The sequence below is a fragment of the Cygnus atratus genome, chromosome 3 (assembly GCF_013377495.2).
Source record: "Cygnus atratus isolate AKBS03 ecotype Queensland, Australia chromosome 3, CAtr_DNAZoo_HiC_assembly, whole genome shotgun sequence".
Taxonomy (NCBI): domain Eukaryota; kingdom Metazoa; phylum Chordata; class Aves; order Anseriformes; family Anatidae; genus Cygnus; species Cygnus atratus.
In genome coordinates, this window is record NC_066364.1 from 96,858,005 (window position 1) to 96,884,771 (window position 26,767).

Here is a 26,767-nt window from a genome sequence, read left to right on the forward strand (position 1 = left end):
GCCGGGCGCCCCTCGGAGCCGGAGAGCGGCGGCGAGGCGCACGGTGCGAGCCCGGGGCTTCCCTGTGCCGCTCCCCCCCCCTCCCCGCCCCCGTGTGGCGACTGAGGTGTGTGTGTGCCTGTGGGGGGGGGGGAGCGTGGGGGGGTCACCGCGACCGCCCGCCGCCGGCCCCATTGTTCTGCCGAGCCGCCTCCCCCGACCCCCCGCCCCTTTCCCCGGCGGTCGCCGGGGCTTTGGGAGGGGGGGGGCCGGGGGCGGGGGCTCGGCGCTGAGCGGCGGCGGGGGGGCTCCCGGGCGGCTCCCCCCCCCCCCCAGCCGCCACACGGCGCTGGGCTGGGACGGCGCGGCCGTTAACCGCCGCCCCCCCCCCCCCCCCCCCCGTGTTGCAGATGTAGGCATGAGGGTCGGAGCGGAATACCAGGCGCGCATCCCCGACTTCGAGCCCGGTAAATGGCTTTTTTATTTTTAATTTTTACCTCTTTATTATTTTTATTTCACCAGAGTGTGTGTGTGGGGGGGGGGGGGTCCTCCGAGGCTTTGTGCTGGGGGGGGGAACACACACACACATACACTTCATTAGCAGCCCTGCCGCGCTCCCCCGCCGAGGCAGCGCAAGGTTAGGCGCTTTGATCGAGGTTATCTTCTTTCATTAACCGCTATTATTCCCCCCAGCCGCTCCCCGGATCGAGGAGGCGGCGATCCCCAGAACCGCCCGGCGAGGATGCGCTCGGCCGGCACCTCCGGCACCTCGCCCCGCACGGTGCTGCAGCCCCGGCCGCCCCCCCGCCCGCCTTCCTCGCCCTCCTTCCTCGCCCTCCTCATCCTCCTCTGCCCCCCAGCCCCTGCCCCCGGGGGCACCGGGCGCTCCCGCACCGCCCGGTGCCCGGTTTTTCGGCAGCTTGGCGTTGCTGCACCGGGCGGTGAGGTTTCGAGGGGGGTTCATCGGTTCTCGTTGTAGCGGTCGGATGAAGCCTATCTACTTTTCCTGTTCTCCAGACAGGCTCCATTGGTGTCAGATGATTTCCCACCGGAAGAGGATTGGGCCAGAGCTGCTCACACAGTGCCTCCTAAAGCTTGGAGCCCCTGTTGATGGGCACAAGTCCCCACAGGCCAAAGAAAGGCCAGGGGAAAGAAAGGGGGAGGGTGGGATTAAATGGATGCGGGTTCTTGGCATAAGGGAATGCCTTTCCCCCCGGAAAGGAGAGCGTAGTCCAGGTCTCTTTGTTGATGAGACTAACCGCTTACACCTTCTCTTTTCACACTGCCTAAATAAAAATAAATAAAAATGATCATTTCTAATGTGCAGCCTGGGCTTGTTTTTCCTACAGGCCACTTAGAAAAATGCAGAGCGTTTGTTTTTCCTCTGATTAAAAGAGCTTTTCACCCCTTGTAGGACAACTGAGATCCTGTAGTTTCAATTTTGTAAACTACATGTACATCAGTATCATTGCACTGGTAACTACAGGACTAATTTTATCCTCTTTTATAACCAGGCATCTTGGGGCTTGAACATGTTGTTTGGGGGCTAGCATTCAATTGATGCTCCCTTCCCCAGCAACTGGGATCAATATATACTCTTTATCAGAGCAGCTCCTTAATGATGGAAACTTTTCTTTAAGTCTTGTAGAAGATATATAATGTATAATATTGTTCCTAGTGCACAAATTTTGATTATCGGGGTGACAAGACTAGCTTTCTTGGAACAGCTAAATCTTTTATATTAAAAATAACAAACTAAAAAACTTCATAGAGTGTAAAAATACAATACGTACCATGTTATGAGATTGGTTATCTGAGGAGATCTCAGCAAGATCTCATGCTTTCATGTTTTCTTTCTGATGACTCCTGAGGCAGCATCTGTGAGAGATACTGGGCAAAAAGCTGCACTCTTGTTGTCTTCTCACATACGCACGTAGATATTTTTTCATGGCACAAATGATGAATGGGCATTCCATCAGGCTTCCAGGTTTGCATATATGGATGCAGGCACTATCTCTAATTTACTAACTAATGTTTTTTCTTCTTGGAATTGTTTTAAGGCCCTTTTTTCTGACTGTTTACCAGGTATGTTAGAGTATGTATTTATTTACAGTATTTTGAATGCTTCTTAGCCCCCTTAAAACAAATAGGTGGAAGGCAGGAGTCAATGTCAGATGAAACTAGATAGACAGTCTAAGGTACAAAGCCTGCTTCTGGTACACGTACGGAATACTGAGTAGGACAAATAACAAGTCTTTGGCCTCGCTTAGCCAGCATTTATCAATATTTGTGAGCAACGCTTTGCAACAATATGTCGAGGAACAAGACATTCATGATTAAGGTTGACAGTAGTAAATTTGTTTTAACCCAAGTTCATGTATGAAATAAGAAATGGTTTAAGAAAAAGTTAATCAACTGTTTGTCAGCCTCTTGGGGAGGACAAGCGATTGAAAGAAGCAACTGGAAGAAGTTAGCTTAAACATATTCGCTCTTTCCACTTTCTACGCACCACCCCCATTTTACAGGCAAGCCTTCAGACAGAGCTGTAACAAATTGCTATTAGATGTAATGACAATTAAAAACACCGAGATAAATTTGTTTGCTGTGAAAAATGGTTTTAATAAAATAAAACCCCTAGATCTCCATACCTAATTTACTGAGTTAATAAACCATCTCCTGCACTCCAGGTTTTGTTTCCTCCTGCTATAGTTTTTTATATTCTTGAGGTGAAATTGTTTCTGCCTCTACTTTCTGCCTCACCTCCTGCTGTAGCAGGATGTTAGGGAGCTGGTGTCCTTGTACTGCGGGCCGTCACTGGGGATGCACCATGCTTTGTGCGATCCGCATGAGATGCTGCTAGAGAAGTTTTGTTTTACTCAGAAAAAAGAATGGCTGCAGTCCTAACTGCCAGGTCAGGAGTTCCCAAAGGCTATAGGATGAGTTCTGCTCGCTTAATGCAGAAATACTTATTTCGCATTTACCCTGCTCTTGCGGGGAGGGAGGGTATTAAGAGGAGCGTGTGGTAGCATTTAAGGTCATTTATGGATTCCATTTCTTTGTACACCCTTACAAATTTTCTCCTTCTAACCTCTATATGAAAACAGACTTAGTTAAATTGAAATTATTAAATGGCATGGTGAAGAATATACAATTTTCTGTTTGTTCCCTGCCATCTGTCCCTGATTTATTTTTTTTAAGATGTCCAATCCTTTAATTTCAAAGCTTAGTTCTTTCTCCTGCTAGTTTCTGTGGTTTTGTTCCTCAAAAAGCCTCAAAAGCTTTCTTAAGAAGAAGATGGGACTTTATATGCTGGGAAACAGCATATTTTGAAATTTCCAAGCCCCCCCAATGCCCTTGTTAAGTTGTATATGCTTCTAGGTACTTACTTTATTCTCAGTACTTGTAATCGCATACAGAACAGCGTTTTCCAAGCATACCTAACTTCTACTAACGCTAAACTGAGATCGAGCACATGCCAAGGTGTTGCTGCATTGGTGGAAGCAGCTGGAGTGCCCATGGGTCACCTCCAGCTAGCCCCGTTCCCAACGGGGTGATGGCAGGGGCGCAGTAGCCGCATGCAGAAACCTTTTCTGAAGTGGCTTGGATGTGGATGGGGAGGGAAGACTGTGTCAGAGGTGTAGCTCGTGGGCTCCTATCTTCCTTACTGGCATGCAGCTCTGCTCCTCTAACCTATGTGGGTTCCTGTGTTGCCTGGTGTTTCCAGCCTCTGTCCCCAGTAAGTCTTGCGGAGAAGGATCGCGTCACCTTTGGGAAGCAATGCAGCCTTTTTAGGGGTGGGATGGTGTTGCTCGCTTGAATACACGGGGCGCAAAGGACGAGAAGCATTTCTCATGAGACACATCCCAGGCTTGCTTATGGCACAGGGAATCCCTGTGCTGCAGCCATGGATACCCTGGGTTGAGGACAGGATGCCTCCCTACAAGTACCAACCTCCCTGTGTGCATCCCATGCTGCCTGTGTCACTTTGCTTTCCTTTCAGCAATGTGGAGGTGGCACCTGAGAGGTGCAGATGTCTGACTGCTGCCGGAGCACAGCGCTACTTCCCAAGGGTACGCTGCTGGCAGCTGGCACCCTGAGCGTGGCACCGCACGCGTGATCTCCCATGGGTGCAAATGAGATGACAAATTAAGTTTTTTACCTTAGTACTTGAATACCCGATAGCTGGTTATATCCGTGATATAAACTAGTCTGCAGGTGTCTGTCTGGATTTTTTTTTTCCAAGGAAAACCGAGGGTATGCTTACATTAGTCATTTTATGTACACAAATGGAAACTGATAAACTCGTGTTTTCTCTTATGGTCATCCTGTTCTCTACTGAAAAGAGTGGGGTACAGAGTAACTGTCATTTCCTTCTGATAAGGACTGACTGGATGAGAGAAATGGTGTGACTGTAACAGGTTTGCATCACTCTCCATGAAAATACTGCTTTCCTAACGATTAACAAGTGCATACTTTCCTTATCTGAAGTAGAGTGTTACATTAAGGAATTTGCTCTTATACTAAACTTGGAAAGGTTGCTGCTTGTTTGTTTGTTTGTGGTGTATAGCTTACGCTTTGAAAGTGTTGCTTTATGGCTTCTGTGCATATTCTTAAACTTGCTGCAGTTACTTGTCATACAGATTTTAGGCAACACACGAGTTCTTTTAGCATTTCTGATTAACTCGTTTTCAAGTTCACAATCAGAATGGATGTAAAGACTTCAAAGAAGATAGCAAATACAAAATGCTGCCAAGCTAAAGAGGGAAGAACAACAAAACACAGTACAAGATTAGAAAGCACTAGGTAGTTATCTTTTCCAAAACACTGTTGTTTTTTTTGTTGTTGTTTTATTTCCCTCAACAAGATGTAGAACCTAAATATAAAGGGTGAAAGCTTAAAATGGAGTGAAAAAGTAATTATTTCACTGGGGACATAAATCTGTCCACCTCCAGGAAAGATGCAAGCTAGATTCTTCTGAGGTGCTTCCTCAAGGAGTTTATACTGACACTAGTGTAAATGCTCCAGTTGTTGAGCAGTGTCTTAGCAAGAGAAACTGTTGTAAACAAACAGACCGTAAGAGCTTTTCTGTACTGCCATACATTTGTAGAATATTCATGGAAGATAACTATTAGTTGATGCTTTTCCAATATTGGGTAATTTCTTTAAAAATCTGTTTTTAAAATCAAAGAGACTGTGATTTAGTGCTTTTTACAAAGTTACATTGGTATTGCAAAACTTGCTTTGTCCTCACTGATAGGTTAGGTGGCTTAGGCTGCTTCCCTTGCTGCATTCAGGTGGAGGAGAAGGAGAAACAAACAAACGAAGGCTCTTCAATCTAACTACTTTCTACAGCAATTTGGTTGGCTGTGAATATCAAAATTGCATGGCTGTGGAAATCAAAACTGTCTGTAGAGATCAATGATAAACAGAATTGTTTCTGGAATCATTAGCATAGCTTTGTCTTATTGAAAAGATCAGAGATTGGTTACTATGTTCTACCCCTGTCTCATAACTTTATTGTTTTAAGAAAGCCTAGCTTAACATAGTAGATTCCATTACTCCTATGAGAGTGATAAACGTTAGGGTGCTGGTAGACAATCAGAATCCCTAAGAACTGTTCCAAAACAAGCACCTTTAAACTTGGCATCTGTGCCAACTTTAGTAACAGGCTTTAATGCTCAAATTGTGGTAAGTAGGATCTTATCTAGACAGTCCTGACTGAACCTTCTTAGAGCAGTGTTCAAAGTCAGCTATTCAATGTCTTAAAGAATTAATGTGGAATTAATGTTTTTTTTCCCCTCGCTTTAGTTGGGCTGGACTTCTTAGTATGGTTGACTTTTACTTAGTGTCCCATGAATAGTTGTTCTCAGGATCATATTTATAAATACTAAGACTTGATTGTTTTCTTACAGGTGCCACAAAATATACTGATAAAGATAATGGAGGGATGCTCGTATGGTCTCCATATCATAGTATTCCAGATGCCAAGTGTAAGTCCTGCCCTGCTTAGGAATTTGAATGTTGAAATTAAACTAAGTAATTGTTTCTTGTATGCTTGTTTGCTCTTTGCTTTACACATAGTGAAATTCCAAATTAGTAAATTAAAATAAAAAAGAAACGTTTTTATTTAGAGAACCATAGGGAAAAGAAAGATCCCCTTCTCTTACTTTGTAGTCAAGTCTTTGTTTCAAATCATGGTGCCTGTGTTACATGTTTCAGACCAGTGTCTGAAACCTTTTGATTATTAATAAAGAAATAAAACACCTAAACATGAGGCACTTGTCACTCTAAATTTCTTAGAGAAGTAATTGCAATGGATATGTTCAGGAAAGATGTGTTAAGGCCCTGTTCAAGGGAATATTGTTTTTTCTTTCTCATCAGGAAAAAACTGAGCATTTTCTCCCTGCAAAAGTGACGTGAGATAGTAGAATCATCTTACTAAATGTAATCAATTATCTGCTTAATCCAGTTTAAACCTGCCTCCTATGATAGGATTCCCCATATGTAGAGTAGGGTAATAAACTTTGAGGATGCAGTCATGAGAAACTGGTCCTCAAGACAGTTTCTACATATTACCAGTAGTTAGAGGTTTGTGCCCCTCTTCGCCTTTGAGGGAACGTACCTTATTCTACTGAAGAACAGTTAGAAATAAAATACAGGTCTGATTACTGAACATTTTCTTCGTTCATTTAAAGTGCGATTAACTCTTTGCTGCAGCAGTTTATGGCAAGGACATCTCTGTTTCATTTGAGTAATGAGGATGTAATTATTTCCTTTTCTCAATTATGCTCCCTTTTAACTTAATTTAGTTGCCACTTAATTGTGAACTGCAATGGGTGAATGGGATGAGTTTGTTTCTTTAGAAGTAGAGTACCTGTTGAAGATCAAAACTAGCAGGACTTCCATCAGACTTAATTGCCCAGTCATGGAAAATGTTCAGCTCAAAGCTGGGTCTAATGTACAAAAATATGATTTTAAAAAATATTGGTGAAGTTAATGACTTCATTGGATTTTTGTGTTCTCTATTGAAAACTGACTTCATGTGGTGGTTAAAATTAATGTTGGTCAGTGAAAATTATATTAGCATCAAGGATATGCATAGTTATTGATCTAGTATCTATTTACACTATTTTTTAACGTTTGTCTGGGCACCCCCATTGTGTCTGTGTTCTTAGGAGAGGAGTGGATTCCAAGAAGACAGTCTTTCTCTAAACAGCTAGTCTCTGATTAGCTAGTGTATAAACTTTAATACAAAATTAAATGTATTAAAGACAGCGAGCTTCTTTACTTTGAATAAAGCTACAAATACATTTGTTGTTTAGGGAGTCCAGGGCCTATGTAGTGTGTTAAGGCATGGGAAGACTGTCTTCCCTTTTTAGATGGCTAATTCTGTGTGACCTTATAGCAGAACTCTAAGTACTAAAGAATAACTTTGACATTGCTTTGTTACAGTGGATGAATATATAGCAATAGCAAAGGAAAAACATGGATACAATGTGGAACAGGTAAGTGCCATGAAATGAGAGTGCTAATTTCAAGGATTTTTTAATATAAATGTATAACACGATTCTTTTTTTCCCCTTGGTTACCATTAATTAACGCTGTTTCTCTTCAGGCACGGCAGCAAACACTGCAGTTAAATGGATCTGCATACAGTTGTGCTCTGGATTCTCTGCAAAAGATTGAGCTCTTTGTTTTCATGACATGCTCAGCTTGTAATGTGCACTTTTGAAAGGTTTGGTATGTTTCTTGATACACTGGGCATGTCATGCAATTGTGTGTGTATATTTAGCTAAAGAGTTTCTCAGGGAAGTAGCTTACAAAATCAGTGTTTAATATTAGAATGCAAATATGGTACAATTTTAAACCATTAATTGGGATAGGGACAGAAGTGGTAAGGTCTTGTGCATATTTTAAAAAAAGCAAAACAACTTTAAGAGTTTTTTTTCTCCTAGAGGCAGGAAAACAGAATCAAATTCTGTGTTTGAGAGTAACAAATAAGATTATTTTTATATTTTTTAGTAACTTTTAGTCACCATCCCGTAAAAAGTATAGGTTAAAACTTTGCTGGTCTGCACATAGTTCTGTTGCAGTTTTCTTTGTACATTAACTAACTTATGTAAAACTGAGACTACATATTATAAAAAACAAATAAAAAAACTTGATATGCAAATAGGAACATGGTGTATAATCAACTTTTGGAAGATGAAACCTCATGGTAGCAAAGACTTATTAGTTGTCTGTCAATTGCTAGCTGAAGAAGATGCTGCCAGTGTTATGATGCCTAGAGTAGTACAGTTTGGCAATGTGTATTTATGGCTTGGCTTCTGTTAGGAGAGAGAGAATGGAGGGATCTCAGAATAAGTCTACAAAAGGATTAATTTTCAAAGCAACTTATAGTACAAAGTATTTTTTAGGCTGTTCACAGTGGAATAGAAATTCTCTTTGCAAGAGATGCTTGTTGGTTGCCATTTTAACATGAGAAGAGGTTTGTTACGTCCAGGTTATTAGAAGATGTGTAATCAGGGGGTCTGGAGAGCTGATGAGCAACTGGCGATCATGTCTGCACTGTATGGTTGAAACTGAGTGGATTGCATTTCTCAGTTCCCATGCCAGACTTGATGCCAAGTCTGTCATTGATTCTCTGGCAGTAAGTCTAATTAGTCTGAAATTCTTTAAGAATATGAAGAAATGAAGCATGTAAAAAAATATACATTTAAATTTCCATTCCTTATTAGGTGCATGTGACATGGGAGCGGTCGTGCTGTTATGTGTGGATTGGAGAGTTGTAGAAAGACCACTCTCACTTTGAACTTTCAGACTTGCATTTTGGATGATCCTCTGGCTGCTGAAAAGTATTTTTATTTTCTTTTTTTGAGTGGGCTGGTAATAAAGGCCTGAGGGCCTATGTGGAACTATGTAGGTGATACATATTTGTGAAGGAAGAAAGCAGGTCAGATTTGAGCCTGTCAACCTTGTTTATGCTATTTCAGAAGTACTGCTGCCATGCCGACCTTAAATTATCTAGCTGTCATAGTTTTAATAAAGTACAGATGTGCCCACTCTTCACACCATCTCCAAAGAGAATTTTGTAACCTATAAGTACATAGCCAATAAATTGTAAATACATTTTGAGAATGGGTTCTGATAGTGAATTTTATGTAAAATAAATGCTTGCCTCTTTAATGTAACTTGTCTTGACATTTTAGAAAATTGACTAAATCCAAAAAGAGACTATTTCTTTTCAAAGGCTCTCGGCATGTTGTTCTGGCATAAACACAATATTGAGAAGTCCCTTGCGGATCTCCCTAACTTCACTCCTTTCCCTGATGAATGGACAGTTGAAGATAAAGTCCTATTTGAACAAGCATTTAGCTTCCATGGAAAGAGCTTTCACAGGATCCAGCAAATGGTAAAGTAAAATTTTGATCAGTAGCATTAAACAGTTCAGATGCATTTGGAACAAGGGCTCCCGTTGGGCTAAAATTTCATCTTGAATTCTGCACAGAAGCTTCAGGCACAACTTAGAATGTAAGATTTAAGTTCATTTCTTCGTGTCTCCTGGAGCTATAGCTTTTCCTCTCTAATAATAAAGTTCCTCCTTGTTCTCCCCCCCCACCCAGCTTTTTAAAAATGCACACAAAATGAATCCCTCGTTTCAATCTCATCCATGCATTTAAGGTATTTGGGTAAAGGTGGTTGTAAACAGAACAGAATTATAAACTTAGTGGAATGTTAATGAAAAATTGTATTAATGTGTTACTGAATTCTTCTAGCTTCCAGACAAGACTATTGCGAGCCTTGTAAAATACTACTATTCTTGGAAAAAAACTCGCTCTAGGACAAGTTTGATGGATCGGCAGGCTCGAAAGCTAGCTAATAGAAATAATCAAGGTGACAGGTAAGTTTTGTATTCTTAAGTAGCTAACTAGAGACTTGAAGTCTTTCTGTGTAAAGATTTTTTAGTAATTTCCAGACATTGTGCTTAAGCATGAACTGTACTTTTAGATTTGAGCATCTGTGGTGATGTCTCTGCTTTCAGCAAAGGGTTTGATACCTGTGCTTTAAGAACTATATTACTCTGGTCAGTATCAGTTGTTATAACACACCTGAATACTTAATTGATAACTGTAAAAATGGGTTTAAGGAACGCAAAGTTTGGGAATGTGGTTTAGAAATAACACTTCATTAGGGAAATGTAACCCTATCTTTTATTGGGAGTAGTGTGTGTGGGTGCAAGGCTTTTTTTGTGTGTGGTTGGTTTTGTTTTTTAAACTAGGATGGAACTATAACTAAAACCTCAACTGCTGTAAAGATCTGTAGCGATCAGAATGCCTAAGTACTGTTTTATAGCAAAATTTTAAAACATTTTTGTATAAATCTTATTTTCAGGAGACACAGAACTATTATGAGTCAAAGGGAATCAAAGCTCAAAACAGTGTTAAATTGTCTTGGGTAAAGGGGAATGACATTTTACCTGGTTATTATGAAATTAAAATTACATTGCGCTAAGTATACTTGTGTATTATCCTTCACCTTTTTTAAAGTGGTTTCATAATTTGATTGTGTAAGTACCATAATCATGTTTATCAGAAGGCATGACTTTTAATGGATGAAACACTGACAAACCAGAGTAAAAGTGTAATTAATTATGCTAATGAAAAGAAAAACCTCCTGAAATTTAAAAATTCATATGCTTACTTTATGACGGTATAGCTGAAAAATCATGGAAGACAATCAATTTGCTTCTAATACAGCATTTTGAGGTTTTGTGATAACTAGAACTTTTTTTTTTTTACATTCAGGTTAGTCAGAAATGGTATTGTGTAAATGACTGGAAAATGGTATTGTGTAAATGACTGGAATGGACTAGGAAAATCTGTTCTCTTTTCAATCTTTTGTCTTTGAATAAATTCAGCAGATTGCACATTTCTCTTTCCCCTCCTAAACTTTTAGTTCTTGAGCACTTTTAACTGGTGAAAAAACAGCCCTGTATTTTTCCATCTTACATTGTCCTCTTCTGCTCCCCACAGACTTAAACAAGGGTTTATTCATACATCTGGTGCAGTGATTGGAAAACTGCTCTGTTAAAACTAACCCAACAAATTAAAGGTTATTTCTAGCCTTGATGTAGTTGACCATCTAAGTGTTCACGCTGGCACAAGTGGTTGAATTGAAGAAAGGTGACACCAAATTTCTTGGCAGTGGTACCAGTTAAACTATCTTACAAGTGGTTTTGAAACTACAGTTTGGGGTTGCTTGTTTATCGCAATAATTATCAGAATTTAGTAAAAGAAACATGCTTGTAGAAGCTCTATTTTGAAAACTACAAGTACTTCTGAGATGTCATATAATGTATAACTATAAAGCTTGACTACTTAGAATAGATATTTAGAGTAGATAATTCTGTCTTACCAAGGTACATATTTGGGGTTAAAAATTTGATAACGTGACCAGCTTCTTATCTGTCCGCAGTGATGATGATGTAGAAGAAGCTCATCCAATGGATGGAAATGATAGCGACTATGACCCCAAAAAAGAAGCCAAAAAGGAGGTAACAGATAACTTAATGGTGAATGTCAGTTTGTTTGTTTTCTGTGACTGTGTTACTGTGAAGAGCATAACTTGCAGTAGAGAGATTTAACAATTTAACATCTACCTGTTTGCAGCCTGATGAAATCATGGGGTCTTTAGTTTATTGAGATCTTTATGACTTCCGACTGAAACTAAACTTTATATTTTTGTTTTCTATTCTGTGGGCTTAATGTATTTCTCAAACCTTTGCTATCTCCTGAATGATCTTGTAAAACTAAGAGACATGCTATCGCTACCTGGCAAAACAACATGCCCCCTGCTTCTGTCTTGTTACTGTGTGTTTACGGTTTTATTGGTTGTGAATTACTGGAAACTAAATGTTTTCATTGTAAAAGTAAATGACATTTTTTCTAAGAATAACTTTTTTTTGTTCTTTCAAAGCCACAGTGAGGTTATGCATTTCAACTGATCTGTGGCTTTATTGAGATGCTTCCTACCAGTAGGTGTACAGAAAAATATTTTTGTCTCATTAAATGAGCACTTGCTGCTAGTTTTAGAAATAAGTGCTGTGTATGGGGTATGTTCAGGTTATTATTTTTATTTTCATAAATGTTATTTATGAGCAAGACTAGAAAAGCTCAGTAACAGATGTAAACATTTGTTTTCTTTCTCAACTTTTATGTATTTGTGATTTTCCTAAAATCTGAGTGTTCGTGCTCCTTGAGAATGAGAGGAAAGGACAGTGCAGAATTTCAATATCCCATCTTGAAATAGTATCTTCATAAAGTAGTGTCTAGGATTATTAATAAAACTTTGTGGTTCTACCAAAAATGATGCTGAGTAAGAGACTGTCAGTATTAGATTCCATTCTGTTTTCCGTGACCTTCAGTGTACCACTTTTTCTCTCTAACTGCCTTAGGTAGGAAAAAAGGACAATTACAAAGACCCCTTCCTGTATAAGAGTTTGAGATTTTTATTATTTTTTTTTACATGCTTGTATATGTTTTTTAGAACTTGAAATAGCACAAGCTCTGATAATGAACCTTTTTACTCTGCCGTTATAACGATGTTTGTACCATCTGTTGCTTTGAGTTGCTGCCTAAGCCACTTGTCAATAATGGCTATTTTGTTCAATTTACTTATTGTTTGAATCACGACACATGTTCCAGAATGAAAGTAGTATGTTCATAGACTTCTAGGAACAGGACAATGAGTTTTGCAGTTCTGAACAGCTATTTCATCTACACTTGATAATTATGTGATCTAATATTTCTGGTGAGATTTACATACTTTCACTTCCTAAGTAAAACATAAACTAAATGGGCTACTTGAATGTACAGGGCAATTGTAATTTCTCTTACCAGAGAAAGCTAAACCAAGCCAAACACTCTAGCCTGGCAGGACAGAAACTTGAAGGAATGTTTTCTGTTTAAGTCTAGACTGAACAGCCAAGAGCTGCAATTTCACACTGAAAGAGCAATGCTGAACCAGAAAACAAATGGTATAAATGGGCCAGAATTATGCTTAAGCTTGGGATTTTTAGATGTCTAAGGTGTAAGGTTTTGTATCAACTTCGAAGGTGGAGCAAATATCCTAAGTGCTTTTAAGTTAGCCTCTGTAACTCTGTGAACTGGATTAAGATGTTACTTTAGCTGGGAAGAGGATGTGCCAGAAGGTCAAGCTTAGGACAGCAATATACTGTTTGCTAATTTGTACTAATGCTACAGAACATGATAAGGGCTGTTGTTGCAGTTTGTGTTCTTTTCATTGTGATCAGTTGACCACCTGCTCTTATCCTGCATGGATGTCAGCAGGAAGGAGCAGTGGGTAGCTGTTCGAGGTAGAAAAAAAAGCCTGAATCCCATCTTTGTTTTGGTAGTCAGTGTTGGTCTGAACTGAAAAATCCTTACAGGGACAGTCAGTTTTGCTTTTCTGTTCCTGCTCTGTAGGTTGCTCTGTAGGTTACCCAGTTGCTCTACAAGTCACACAGGTGCAGACTAGCTGTTGTGCAACAATGCCTATTGAAGACAAAGCTGGAACTTTTAGCAAAGATCTCCTAGGCGTCCAAATATATCAAAAGAGCAGTTATAATGACTTTATCTCCTCTTTGCCATCCCTTTCCACTTAAAAGAAGTGAAAAACAAAGGTTTAACTTTGCTAAATTGCATGGATTTTTATAAAGACTGCAAAGGTAAATTTATTTTGTCTTCCAAATCTCAAATCGCCTCTCAAAACAAACAGCACTATTGCTTTCCAAGTTGGAGTACTTGCAGCAGGGAAAAATGCCATCCTGCATTCTTGCCAGTCCTGGTTGACTTTCTCTGATTCTACTCCCCAGCTTTCACCTGATATCTCTGTAGCTAACCAGAATGAAATGTATAAATCCCCTGATTACTTGGTTTAAACATACAGTGTATATATTCTTTACTTTCTGCATACGTAAGAGGTTTGTGATTCCAGCCCTCTTTTACAGTATTGATACTGTGATTTCTTTACAGTTTACTGTATTTTCATCTCTGTTCAAGAGGGGAAAAAAAAAGATTGAAAATGCAAATGGCTAGTATGCTATGTTACTGCATCTGTGAGACTTAGTTTGGATACTGCATGCAGAGGAGGATGTTAGGTTAGGTTTTCTGGGTCATAAACATGACATTACAATGCTATGCAATACGTTATTCTTTAGAGAAATTGAATGTAAGTTACTGTTATTCTTTAATGATTTATTTCTTGTAAATTAAAGGGCAATAATGAGCAGCCTGTTCAGACCAGCAAAATAGGGCTGGGTAGAAGAGAGTATCAGAGCTTGCAGCATCGCCACCATTCTCAGCGTTCCAAATGCCGTCCACCAAAAGGCATGTACCTGACCCAGGAAGATGTGATAGCTGTTTCCTGTAGTCCCAATGCAGCCAACACAATTCTTAGACAGCTGGATATGGAACTAATCTCATTAAAGCGACAGGTACCATGGGTTATTGGTCTTGTTTTGTTTTCATCTCAAATTGTTCTTGTAATGATTTTGTAGATTATAAGATTATTTGTGAAGATTGTGAACCTTCTTTAATGCAAGCCTTCCAAATTTGTTCCACAGTTATCACCAGAAAAGCTGGATACTAGCTGTTCTTCGGTTTTATTTTTTGTTCACTTGTTTTGTGGATAACGTGAAACAAGATGACCCCCTTAAAAAGGGGAGGAGGGGAGTATGGCATGAAAACAGTGTTATTGATTTGGGGACAGGAGAAAACCGAAGTCACATTTATTTTTTTTCCTAACTTTGTTAAAAAGCATTTATGTGACAAGTGAGAATAAGACTAATGAAGCAGTGGAAGTTGTATTTGTTATGCTTAAAGTTGTAGCTGTTTTCCTGGACGTCTTACCCCACATCAAATGAAAGTATAAGGGGGAAAAATCATGGGCCTTGTTAATTTCTGTGTTTGAATTGGTGAGCTTTCTACTTCTTACTAAATTTAGAACAACTGCTTTATAGTCTTCACTTTTAAGAGGACTATTGCTTGCCTGCCTTTGCATGAAGAAGTTAACTTGTGGCACTTAAGTGGAAACACAGAATCTATTCAAACTTCTAAGGGTACAGCAGTATGTGCCTGCTTGCTTTCTAGGAGGGATGTGGCTACAAATTGAAGGCTTATCTCCTGGAATTTCTGCCTCCTTATAGACTGCTAAGAGCTGCCATGTTGCAAGGTCATGGAGTGAACAAAGGGTTTCGTGGGCTTCTTGCTCCCTTGTATTCTTTTGCAGGAGAAATATGCTTCTTTCTATCACAGCAGGACTTTGGGACTAAATAGCATAGGTGGGTTTCACTGTTTAGCCTGAGTGTAGGTGAGTTACATCCTTGAGGTTGTCTTTCTCTTCTTTTCTTGCAGTGATCTCAGGGACACAGCCTTTGGAATCCTCCACTGCGTTGCCTGCTTTTGTGTCCATACTTAAAGAACTCTTATAATAACTATGCACCATAGTTTGCAAAACTATGTTCTCACTGTGTTACCTTATGTGCATCACTGTCAGGTTTAAATGGTTAACAGACATGTATATGTACAATTTAGAAGTTCTCTTCATAGACTAAGGTATTTTATTTACATATTTTAAGTAATTTCCACGTTATGATGGTCTTAGATCAAGAAAAAGCTGTCTGTCAGAAGCAACTAACTGGAAACATCTCATACTTTTCCATTTTTTTTCAAAGTGCTTTTTGGAGAAGGAAGAAATTTATGTATACAGTACATTTCACTTAGAAACCTAAGAACTATATATTCTGCATTCTTCTTCAAGAACATGTGTATCATTATCAAAACTTGCATTTTATGTCCTTCTTGTAATATTTCTTCAGACTGTTCTTTTGAAAGACTGGCTTAAATATTTTTCTCTCCATAGTGAACTGTGCTGTATCTTTTATTACTTTTTTCTTTAATGGTTAAAAGTAGTGAAGCCTTAAACCATAATATTTCTCTTTCTAACTTAGGAGGTACACTTGTGGCAATCCTAGTGAAGATATATGTGTAAAGTGACCAACTTTCTTTGTGGAGCTGATTAACTTTGTTGTTTTTGACCAAGGTTCAAAATGCTAAGCAAGTAAACAGTGCACTTAAACAGAAAATGGAAGGCGGGATTGAAGAATTCAAACCTCCTGAGGTAAATCAGAATAAATATCAGAACTTGTGGCCTTGCACTTACATTAGTGGGAAGCTACAGAAATATGATTTGCTGCAGCATAATGTTTGCATTTCAGCAGCAGCTTAAACAGGATCCATTGAATAACATGCTTTGGTGAGTCCGTCTGGTCTTTTTACAAGAAATTAGTAGTAGGCTTTTTTATAGCAACTGGCTGAATAAAGAAGCAGAAGAAACTGAAATGTTGTATCCGTTCATGACAATACGGAGCTGAAACTGAGTCCTGATATATTGTTTTTCTGATTAAAAGTAGCTTATGTGGATTGCTAGCAGTAAATTCTATGTTCTTTGTGAAAACATCAGTATATATAAATTTGGGCATTTGAAGTGAGTGATATATTACCACAGAGGTTCTCTTTTTGCTCGTTTTAAGGGCTTGCAAATGAAACGTAACACGAATGCAGAACACTCCCGACACCAAGTTTTAATAGTTTAGATAAATTTTACAGTTAAATTCGAATTCTGCCTGCATAAAGATCATTAGCTTGTGCTTAAATTATGTTGTAGGTGAAGAACTGTAATAAAGCAGAGGAAAAACTGTTGCTGTAGATCTAAGCTCAAATCCTTAAATGCTATGTCCTGTTCATGAAAGCAAAACTTTATGGCTTACAACTAAGAGATTTTTACTTATGTAATACAGTCTGTCGTGTGACTAAAACACATTCTAATGCTCAGATATTTTACAGCTGTTGAAACATTTTAATGATCTTTGTGCCATTTTTCTAATTTTAATAGTCTAATCAGAAAATCAATGCCCGTTGGACCACAGAAGAGCAGCTTCTTGCAGTACAAGGTATGTTAATAGTAGTAGCAACTTGAAATCTGATGTGAAGAATTTTAAGAGGTCTTCAGGCGTATGTTTATGTTTCCTTCTAATGAAAGATGAACTTTTATCTGGTCTTATAAGGAAGTCACTGAGAAAACAACAAAACTAGTGAGAATATTTAGCATATTTATTCAAGCAACATGACACTAGTCTTTCAGTTACCTATATTACATCTCAAACAGAAAAGCTAAGATGGGTTTAACAGCTGTATTAATACTGAAAAGTCCCTCCAATAGTTTTCTAAATAACCTTACATGAATTTCTCCAAAGTGGAAGACTGAGGTAGTGGTTGAAGTAATAAAATTTGAAGCAAAAAGTTGTTAAGACATCTTTCCATATCCTTAAAGTAGCAAAAAGGCAGAAATAAAATTGCTTTACAGGAAATAACATTTTTTTTTCTTTCTCTGCTCAAGAGGGAATAAAACAGCAGATGTCTAGCCAGCCTTTAAGAGTCTGAATGGATACTGAACTAACTGTCTTATTGGAGAAAAAAAAAGATTATTTTCTAGCAGGCTACTAATAGGGCTAATTTGCTGTTATTTCATTTCTATGAAAGAAAATGGACTCTTGTCCTGCTTCTATGTGCACTGCCTAATCAAAGAACATGCAAAGGAAATTTCTGGAGAGCCTGTTACTGTTCTGAAGTCGTCATATGTTGACTGATTTCAGTGGATCATCTTTTCTAAGATAGTACAGATCAGCTTAGGTACATGTATCTACAGTATATCCCTGTATTCTTCACATGCTTTAAAATGAAAGACTGAATTTTAGTACCAAACCTTCAGTTAGATCAGGATAGGAGTTTAAAGTTGTCAGGCATGCCATACCTGGTAGTCATTTGCCAGAAGACTGATCCTGAAGTTAGGCTTATTTTGAAATGTGAATAGAAATACTGAAGAGAATGGTGTGTCTGAAGTCATGCCTTTCAATTTACATGCCTCTGAGACTGGGATTTGCATCTCCAAACTGTTTTCTGTCCCAAGTTCTTTTTCTCAGTATTAGTAACTAGCTCACTTTTTAATTTTCTGAATGCAACAGAAGGAGGTGCTTATCATTAATATGATTGTCTAGTAGGTAGAATGCTTGCTGTAGAATTGGGGATAATCCAGGTTCATTGTGCCTGCCTTAGGATGAAAGGATTCAAATCATAGTGCATTTTCAGAGTTTAATTATCAGAGCTCTAACCAAGGAACAGTTTGGGAAGTGATAAGAATGCGCTGAGCTTTTGTTAAGCTATGGCACTATGTAATCAACAACAGAAAAGAGAAAACTGGAGCATGGAGAAAAGAGAAAGAGGATTGGCGATTGCCTGGAGAGGAGTTCTAGCCTTCTGGCCTCTCCCTGAAGGAATGTTTCATGTCTTATAAAGGTAGTCAGCCTCAATACTTATGGGTGGGATGAGAAAGCATGCCTGCTGGAAGAAAACTATTTTCACTGAACTTCCATGAGCTTCTTGTGTATATCGTTTCCATTTTAGTCCCCTTCCTTGGCCACTGTATAAAATGGGGATGGAAGAACACCTTAGCATGAGGGACAAAATATTCTTATCCCACCCTTACCTTTTGTCTGGTGTTAAACTCTCCCTTCCTGACATGAGTGTTGTAGGTATTAAAATCCCATCCCTTGCTTCAAAATAATTATTTGAATTAGTAGCCTAATATATGAAAGAGCCATGCTATCTTTTGCTCTGACTCTGCTTTTAAAAGAAGTAGCCATGGCTGCTGTACTAAAAGCCACCGTAGTGTGTGTTAGGCTTGAACTTGCCAGTTTACTTGAGCATGGGGACATTTAGTTTGTATGCTTAAAAAAGATATAGTTCATCAAATACTGATTTGTTTTGGCATGTGATTTTAATAATTTTACAGAAATCATAAGCATTAATCAGGTAGGTGGCATTTCTGGGATTTTTTCACTGTAATTCAGATGTTAAATCCTACCACGGAATCAGAAAAATAACCTGCAGTAACACAGTTTTAGTACTGTTTTTTCTAAACGTGAAATAACTCTTGTAGTCTGTGGGCCAATCTCAAGAGATTGGCAGTAACTAAAGAAGAGAGGTAATGCAAAAAAGACCTTAAGATATTGCTGAGTGTGTAATCTTAAAAGTAGCATGGCTGCCTGCAGTGGGGTTGTGAACTCAGACTTATGATCTCTGAGCCAATCTTGTGCAGTATAGTTAATCACGTTACTGTTCAACTTTGACAGTTCGTCATATGAGGTGTTCTTAACTTACAAAGTTTATTTGTGTATAGAAACCTGTGAGCACAGTCATCTTTTCAAACTAAGATTTCAGCCATTTGAAAATTGTATTTGCAAAAATGTTTTAAGGCATGTTCTAAACAACACAATTTGAATCAAAAAGCAGGCATGATTTTCGTATCATTGCAGTGGAAAACAGTTGGAAAAAACAACTCTACATAAGCTAGTTGCCAGGAGCACTATAATCACACCCCAGTGGAACTGCAGCTGTCATAACCTGGAGGTTGTGGTTAACTGTTTCTGCCTCGTTGTGGTGCTGTATTATATTGCTTTGGACTCAGGCCGATGTTTTTGTGCGCCTGTCAGTGTGTGCTCTGCTGCACGACATCAGACAGCAATAGGCAGTGTAAAACTCAGGCTTACGAGTTTCCCCGAGTTGCACATCTAAGATGAAACACTGTAATATTGAGCAAGGTTAAGTGCAGCTCTTACCTGAGCAGAGTTTTGAGGAGCTTGAAGGGTTCCCATGAACAGGACTATTTCCATCTGAGCCAGGGCAAGGGCATTTGTGCCTGTGAAGTGAGGCTGTGCAGTTGTATTTTGGATTGCACTTGCAGCAGCCTAATAAAATTATTTAATAGCATATTAAACACTTTAGAAATAATTTGGGTGATGTTTAGCACAGAATTTGTAGAAGGATGTGTATGTAAAGCCCGCCAATTTGAAAGGGATGATGAGTTGGCATGAACTCTTACAGATGTGCCAACATGTGTAAAACTCTCATAAACAAGGATTGAACTCCCTCTGTTTCTGATGCAGCTTAAAAATGCTTTACTATATCGTTGTGTATAAGCCATTGTGATGATGCTATAGCAGTACTAAATAACACTCTGTAAACAGTCCAAAACGATAAGTGCTGTGTGTAGCTAAAGTGGTGAAACTTATTTTTCTTTAGATGTTTCTCGTCGTTGGGCTCTCAGTGAAGGCACGATGCACTGTTTTCCAACTGTCTGCTTGGAAGTAGGCTTTAAGACCTTGCATCTGCCAGCTTCAGTTCAAGTTAGCTAACAGGTTCAGCTGTTTTGCAGGTTAAGGGGAAGGAAGAAATACAGAGAGCATAATAACAGAAAATCCTGAAATCACTAAAAGTCTGAAGTAGTTTTCAAACAAAAATGTGCTTTGTTCTGCTGGGCACTTTGTTCCCTTAAGGAATTCTAAAGGATGTCAGGTATGTTGCTGTAGACATTTAACGGCCATCATAAATTAGTAAGGGTCAGAATGGCAGGGCAATCAATATTAAAACATTGGCGGGAGTGCTCTGTGGGCATGTGCAGCTGTTAAGGGGTTTAGCTAGTACTTTGAACACCTGAGAATGAAAAGCCAAATCCCTGTATTTGCCTTGCCTAGATATGTTCTCTCCCACAAGGCTCTGCTAGGTCCTTTTGTTTTCTTTCCAAGGTTCTGGCAGTCAGAGAGGTTGGATTCTTTTGTATGCCCAAGAAAAGATCTTAAATAATGTAGCCAGGCTCTTGACAGTTGTAGCATCAGCTTCAGCTACAGTAATTGTTACTCTCCTAGAGCAGAAATTTTCTCTTGTGTACATGCAAGAGAAGTGCGTACATACATGTACATACATGTACATACAGAGTGTACATGCCACATCAGAAAGGCCTATTAATGAAGCAAGTAGAAAATAGCAGAACAAGATGAAGATCGTACTCTTAACAGTTAAGTTGAAAAGAAGCGTAGCTTTCGGATTTGAAACAACTCTCACCTTCTGAATCTTCCGTTTCACTTTCTGAAGCAAGACATGAAATCAGGCGTGAGACAGGGTGCCTGTCCTCTAAACACTGTAATATATTCTGAATGAGTTCAGCTATCAGGAGCTTCACATAAGGAGTCAAATTGTAATTCACTCATGCATAGCTGAGAGCAAAAATGAGTCTTCTGTTTATTGAGCCTGGAGTGTGCCTTACAGTACCATAGAGTACAACCATGTAATGTTTTATTTCTCTAGGCTCTAGACCTCTGGCCACTTATGATTAAAAATAGACTTTGTGCAGCTGTGTTCAAGGATGCTGGAGAGCTTCGGGATTTTCTTCTTAAGCAAGAGAGAGGAGTAATTAGATGTACCCTAAATAAAACAGAGAACCAATAAAGTTCAGATTATAATTCCAATTTTAGGTTTAAAATTACAAAAGTCTGTAGACCTTTTGTTGTTGTTGTTATATGCAAGTGCCATTTTAGAACTTTAAAAAGCCCGTGTTGGTATTTTTTGAAAGGTTCAACAGTGTTTTCTTTTGGAGTGCTTGTAACCTACTGATATTGGTGTGAAAATGAATGAAAAGAACAATGCAAAGATCTTCTGTCATGCTGCTTCTTGCTGGAGAATTTGATCCTGGAGGCTTGTGCTGGGCTGTTTTAGAAACAGACACCAATAGCTTATATTTATTTACTTTCCCCTAGGTGGTTGTCCCAAAACTCCAGATTTGTTTACCCAGCTTGAATGCTGAATGAAAGCTTTAAAAAGACTTTGTCCAGTGAATGCTGGCCAGTTACCCTCGGTAGCCCCAGTAGAGCGTTCTACAAATGGAGGAATGAGCCGTGTATTGTGAGTTCCAGAACTGTGCCCCTGTGCGTGGTCCGGTGGCTGCTGCCCTCAGTGCTCCTGCTGGCCAGCTCTCGCACAGGTGGTGGGCAGCTGGCACGGAGGGAACCTATCGAGGCTGTCAATGTTTGTTCCTTGGCATTTCTGACACCATGTCTTGTTACAGCTGTACACACTTGTTCAGTCACCCTCCCTCTCCCATCTTGAACTTAGCTTGGGCTTCTGCCTTCAGTCCAAGCACACTGAAAGATTTACTGCATTTGTCAGAGGCCAGATCTCTGTGGTTTTAGGTTGGGAGGCTTGGTGAGTAAGCCAGGATCTTTAAGAAGAGTGGGTAATGACCTTTTAATAAAGTTCTTCATTTATATGTTGATAGCTATGCAATTAAATTTTTTTGTTTTAATAGAAATTGAGGCCTTCTCCTAATTGAGAAGTCCGCCTAATTAGTGAGTCCTTGGTTTGCAGGTCCCGTAGGTTCTCTCTATAAATACATCACACGTAGCTGTGTCTGACTGATTCTTCACAGCTATGTTATTTACTTTGCCTTCCAGGTGTCCGCAAATATGGTAAAGATTTTCAAGCTATTGCAGATGTAATTGGCAACAAGACTGTTGGCCAAGTGAAGAACTTCTTTGTAAACTACAGGCGTCGGTTTAACTTAGAGGAGGTATTGCAGGAATGGGAAGCGGAACAAGGAACCCTGGCTTCTAATGGTGATGCTTCTGCTTTAGGGGAGGACACAAAAAATACTTCTAATGTGCCATCAGGAAAGAGCACTGATGAAGAAGATGAGGTGTGTTTTGTGTACCAGATATAAGTAAGCATGGGTTGAGGAACAGCATTTTATGTAGTGATATAATGTAAGGTTAACTGGTGTGGAGTGGCAAACCACATTCTAAAGAATGATGATAAGCTTGCATAGAACTTCAGCCAATGTCGTTAACCCGCTGGGAACAGGACTGCACCTTGCATAGTGACGATCACGTTACTGTTTTATTGTTAAAATACAGTTCTTGTTCTAGAAAGAAGACTCTTGCTTCATAAATATTTTTAGTTCTGCTGTCTATAATATTTTGGTTGGCGATTTCTTTTCAGTAACTTCTCAGTTTTTCGGTTTTGTTTGATAAATGCTGTTTCCTGTATAGTGGACAGTGGCAACCCAACGGCATGGCGTTCTGGCTGGGATGGCTGTTCACGCAATCTTGTCTTTGTCCTTTGTGCAGGCACAAAGCACTCCGACCACTCAGTGTTTAGGCCCTTCACCTCCAGCACAGGCATCTGCTCCAGCACCTACCGCTCCCATGGCAACTTTAAATCAGCCACCCCCGTTACTTCGACCAGCGCTTCCTGCTGCTCCTGCGCTCCATCGTCAGCCTCCGCCACTTCAACAACAGGCGCGATTTATTCAGCCAAGGCCAACTCTAAATCAGCCTCCCCCGCCGCTCATCCGCCCAGCTAATTCCATGCCTCCTCGTCTAAACCCAAGGCCGGTGTTAACCACAGTTAGCGGCCAGCAACCACCCTCGCTTATTGGAATTCAGACAGAATCTCAGTCCACCCTGCACTGAAGAAATAAAGCAGAATTATGCTAACTCCTACAGCTGTAAAACAGTATCAATGTACTTTTTTTTTTTTTTTTTCCAAATAATGAAGGGGAGAAAACAGCAAGCCTTCACAGGTATCAGACAAGTTTTACAGAGGAGCGAGATAATAACCAGAAATGGAACCACGTGAACGACCACCTGTATAAAAATATTTTTTGTAGAAGACTTGTACAGCAGAATAATGCCTACAATACGGCCCTCCTCTGTGTGAATAACTGTTGAAGGAAGCTAACTTCTTACATGAATAAATGGTCAACACACCAAGATTTGGTTTAACTGATTTTTACTCTATTTATTTTATTACAGTTCTTTGTAGTCAAACATCTAATTACAGAAAAGTAGTCTGGCAAACCTAGGAATAAGTAATATTGTAGGAGACTTAAATGTAGCGTTATTTTTGTGTGTGTGATTTTTGTTTTTTATTTTTTGTACTTTTTAGTGGACAAAAAAAAACTAATGGCCTTAGGTTCAGAATTTTTGGCCCTGTTTAGGTGACGGTAGTAGCATTTCATGCAATTGTAAAATGTAGGTGTTTCTTCTCCATGTTTTTCCCAGAACACTTTTTTCTTGTTTAAAAAAAAAAAAAAAGGTACGGTCTTATTAAATAGTCCTCTAAAAGAGTGTTCTAAAAACTCAATGAGCTGTTGTACCAAACATAATAAATCTCACGTGTGTTCTAATCATAGAAGTTATCTGAAAACAGGAGTCCAGTGTCCTACTGCAATATCACTCGTAGGCTGGGGTAGAGAGAAAGGCAGCAACATCCATCACCCAGGGCGATTACAGGAGAGGAACTGTTTAGCAAGAGCTATTCATTTAATTTGTTATTCCATGGATTCTTCTAACTTAAGTACAGTAGAATTTCATTCGTCTGAGAATGTCTGTTAGCAGTTCATATGCATTAGCTCATTGATCTCTTGTCTAAAAATTCATTGTGAAAGTACAGAGGCTGATGGTGGTAGCATGCTGTGGCAATAGGGCTATCTGCTGCCGGCCCAGTCTGAGTGTTGAAGGAGTATCTCTGATTTCTGCTGTTGCCGGCAGAGTTGAATAGCTGGGTTGAGGCTATCATGGCTTTTTTCTTTTGTTTTGTTCACTACCTAAAACCTGTATTTGGATTTTAATTACAGCTCCCAAATTTTAGGAGATTAAAAGGTTATTATTTTCCTGTGCGTTTGCTAAGTTTTTCTTGTTGTCTTAAAACCTTGATCCATACCCAGCAGTGATATTTTTTTGTATTTTTTTTAATAGATGCTTCTACCTTCCAAGGAAATTAGGCTTCAATTTGAGTAGCAGTGTTTGAAACTGTGATCTGAATCAAGCTATTGAAAAACATTGCATTCTTGACTGTGTAGAAACATTTGTGTTGACTGCCATACTGTTCTATAAAATTATTTTTGTTTATAACTGAAGTGGTGTTTGCAAGTCCTTTTAAATCCATTCTGTTATTAACTAGATTTGCCCTTGACTAAGATGAGACTATATTAGAAAATGGAATGTGCTCTCCCTAGGCTTTTTCACAGATAAATTGAATGGTCTAATGTTCAGTTCAGCAGTTGGCTAACGTTTTTCATTTGTGCAAAGGGAAGTTCTTACAGCATCAGATCATGTTTCCTGTTTAAATCTTGTATTAGAGTTTGATATTTATGACCTGAATTGAAATTAAGGTGCTGACCTTCATAGTTTAGTTCTTCACTCAAATATATTTCCAGATCAAACTTGATTTTTCTTTCTGAACAGCTATCACTAGTGTGCTGAGGTCTCATACAAAAAAGGTCCGTCTTAGGAATGTTCTTCTGCATCAGAGTAGGTTCTTAGCCACTATGTGAGCATCAGTTGACCTCTCTTCTAAGAGAAGCAGCATCATAGAACAAGCACCGAGGAATTTGTGATCACTTTAACTTTTGTTCTGGAAGTCCTGAGTGTCCCCTCAACAGCTACACACAGGTCTGATCTGGCTGCTGTCCAGAATTCCAAACTGATACGAAAACCTTTTTGACAGCCTAAGTATCTCAGTTTAATTGTTAGTAGTGATAGGATAAATCATCAGTATTTCTTGCTCTCTTTCTTTTTTTTTCTTGTTTTTTTCTTTTTTTTTTTCTTTTAGCATTGAGTCTCCCAGGTGTGCGTATTGTACCTTTGCTAATTTTTTGTCTTGTCTCTTGTCGATAGACTTCAGTATGCAGAATGTTGGGTGTTGCAGTAGAGTTGGCCACCGCCAACTGCTATAAAACTGTTCAGTACATTGTAATTCAGTTTAATCTTGTTTAAATATTCTATAACTGGGCGAAGGTGCTGTATTTGAAGGGGGGAGGGAGGGTCAGAGATAGGTAGTATTTTTTAATTTACAAACACTGTAGCACACAGTAGGGATCTCCTAGCATTTGTAGTACTAAATAAGTATGTACATAGCAAAATGTCTTTATTGTGTGCTTTGCAGAGTATGTGCATACAGTTTGCACGTCCTGTTTTGGGGGGTAGGGTTTGTTTTAAGCAGTGTTTGCCTGGAGAGTGATATGCTTGCTGCTTAATCAAAGGATTAAAGTTTCAAAGAAATCTGTGTCTTCTATTTTTATGTACCTTGTAATGGTCTAATATGTTAGGGCCCTTATACTGTGATTCTCTTCTGAATTCATTTATATTTTTTTAAGAATTAGAAATAAAATTATACAATGGTGTTGATTTCGGTGGGGAATTTCTTTTGCCATATCTAGTCTCCTGTTTTTGTAATGTAGTAATGAACTCTGACTTCAAGGTTGGCTTAATTTTGTCACTTTAAAAAATGTAAAATGTTTGCACACTAAAGTTTGGCAGCGAACGTGTATCCTACATTGTTCAATGCTAATGTAACTCTACAGCTTTTTGTACAGTTTATTTTAGTTAATAAAGCAAAACGGTACTAAAAATGATAGGTTTTACAAATGCGAGGCATAATTTGAACTACGTGTCTTCTTAGGAACAACACTTGCAAAATATGGATGTACAAAAATATCAGATTTAATTGTTGCACTTTAAATCAGAATGGGTATGAAGTTAAGCAGGTATTTCTGCATTAATAAAAACAATCACTAAACATTGCACATCATAGTAAAGCAGTTTAATTTGTTTTACAGTCGATCACGAGCAAAAGGAATTATAATGACCTGTGTCATTAGGTTTTGGTTTTCATCTTTGTTGTTTTTTCTGAAGTCATACACCTCTTATTCTGGAAACCACAGTCCACAGAGCTTGAGTATGAATTGACAAGGATTACGAAGTTGAAGTATGAGTTTAGGATGAAGGTTACTAGACCAGTGTTGAGCCTCTTGCTAGCAAAGGAAGAGAATAGGCTGA

At 39.0% G+C, this 26,767-nt stretch overlaps 1 protein-coding gene across 9 annotated transcripts; it reads left to right on the top strand.

Moving 5' to 3' along the window:
- On the top strand, nt 1-26,116 carry RCOR3 (REST corepressor 3). Of its 9 annotated transcripts, none has more exons than XM_035557708.2 (12): nt 1-43; nt 390-446; nt 5,892-5,969; nt 7,432-7,484; nt 9,230-9,391; nt 9,756-9,880; nt 11,455-11,551; nt 14,255-14,473; nt 16,081-16,158; nt 16,933-16,990; nt 22,382-22,623; nt 23,054-26,116. In XM_035557708.2, the coding sequence occupies exons 2-12, from the start codon at nt 398-400 to the stop codon at nt 23,396-23,398; spliced, it is 1,506 nt and encodes a 501-aa protein (XP_035413601.1). In that variant the 5' UTR covers nt 1-43; nt 390-397; the 3' UTR covers nt 23,399-26,116. The 9 variants fall into 9 exon arrangements, with proteins under 9 accessions (XP_035413601.1, XP_035413690.1, XP_050565558.1 ...); XM_035557797.2 differs by having other exon boundaries at nt 11,455-11,533; XM_035557736.2 differs by lacking the exons at nt 1-43; nt 390-446 and adding exons at nt 7,595-7,719; nt 8,718-8,834 and having other exon boundaries at nt 5,914-5,969.
- The last annotated feature ends 651 nt before the right edge of the window (nt 26,117-26,767 follow it).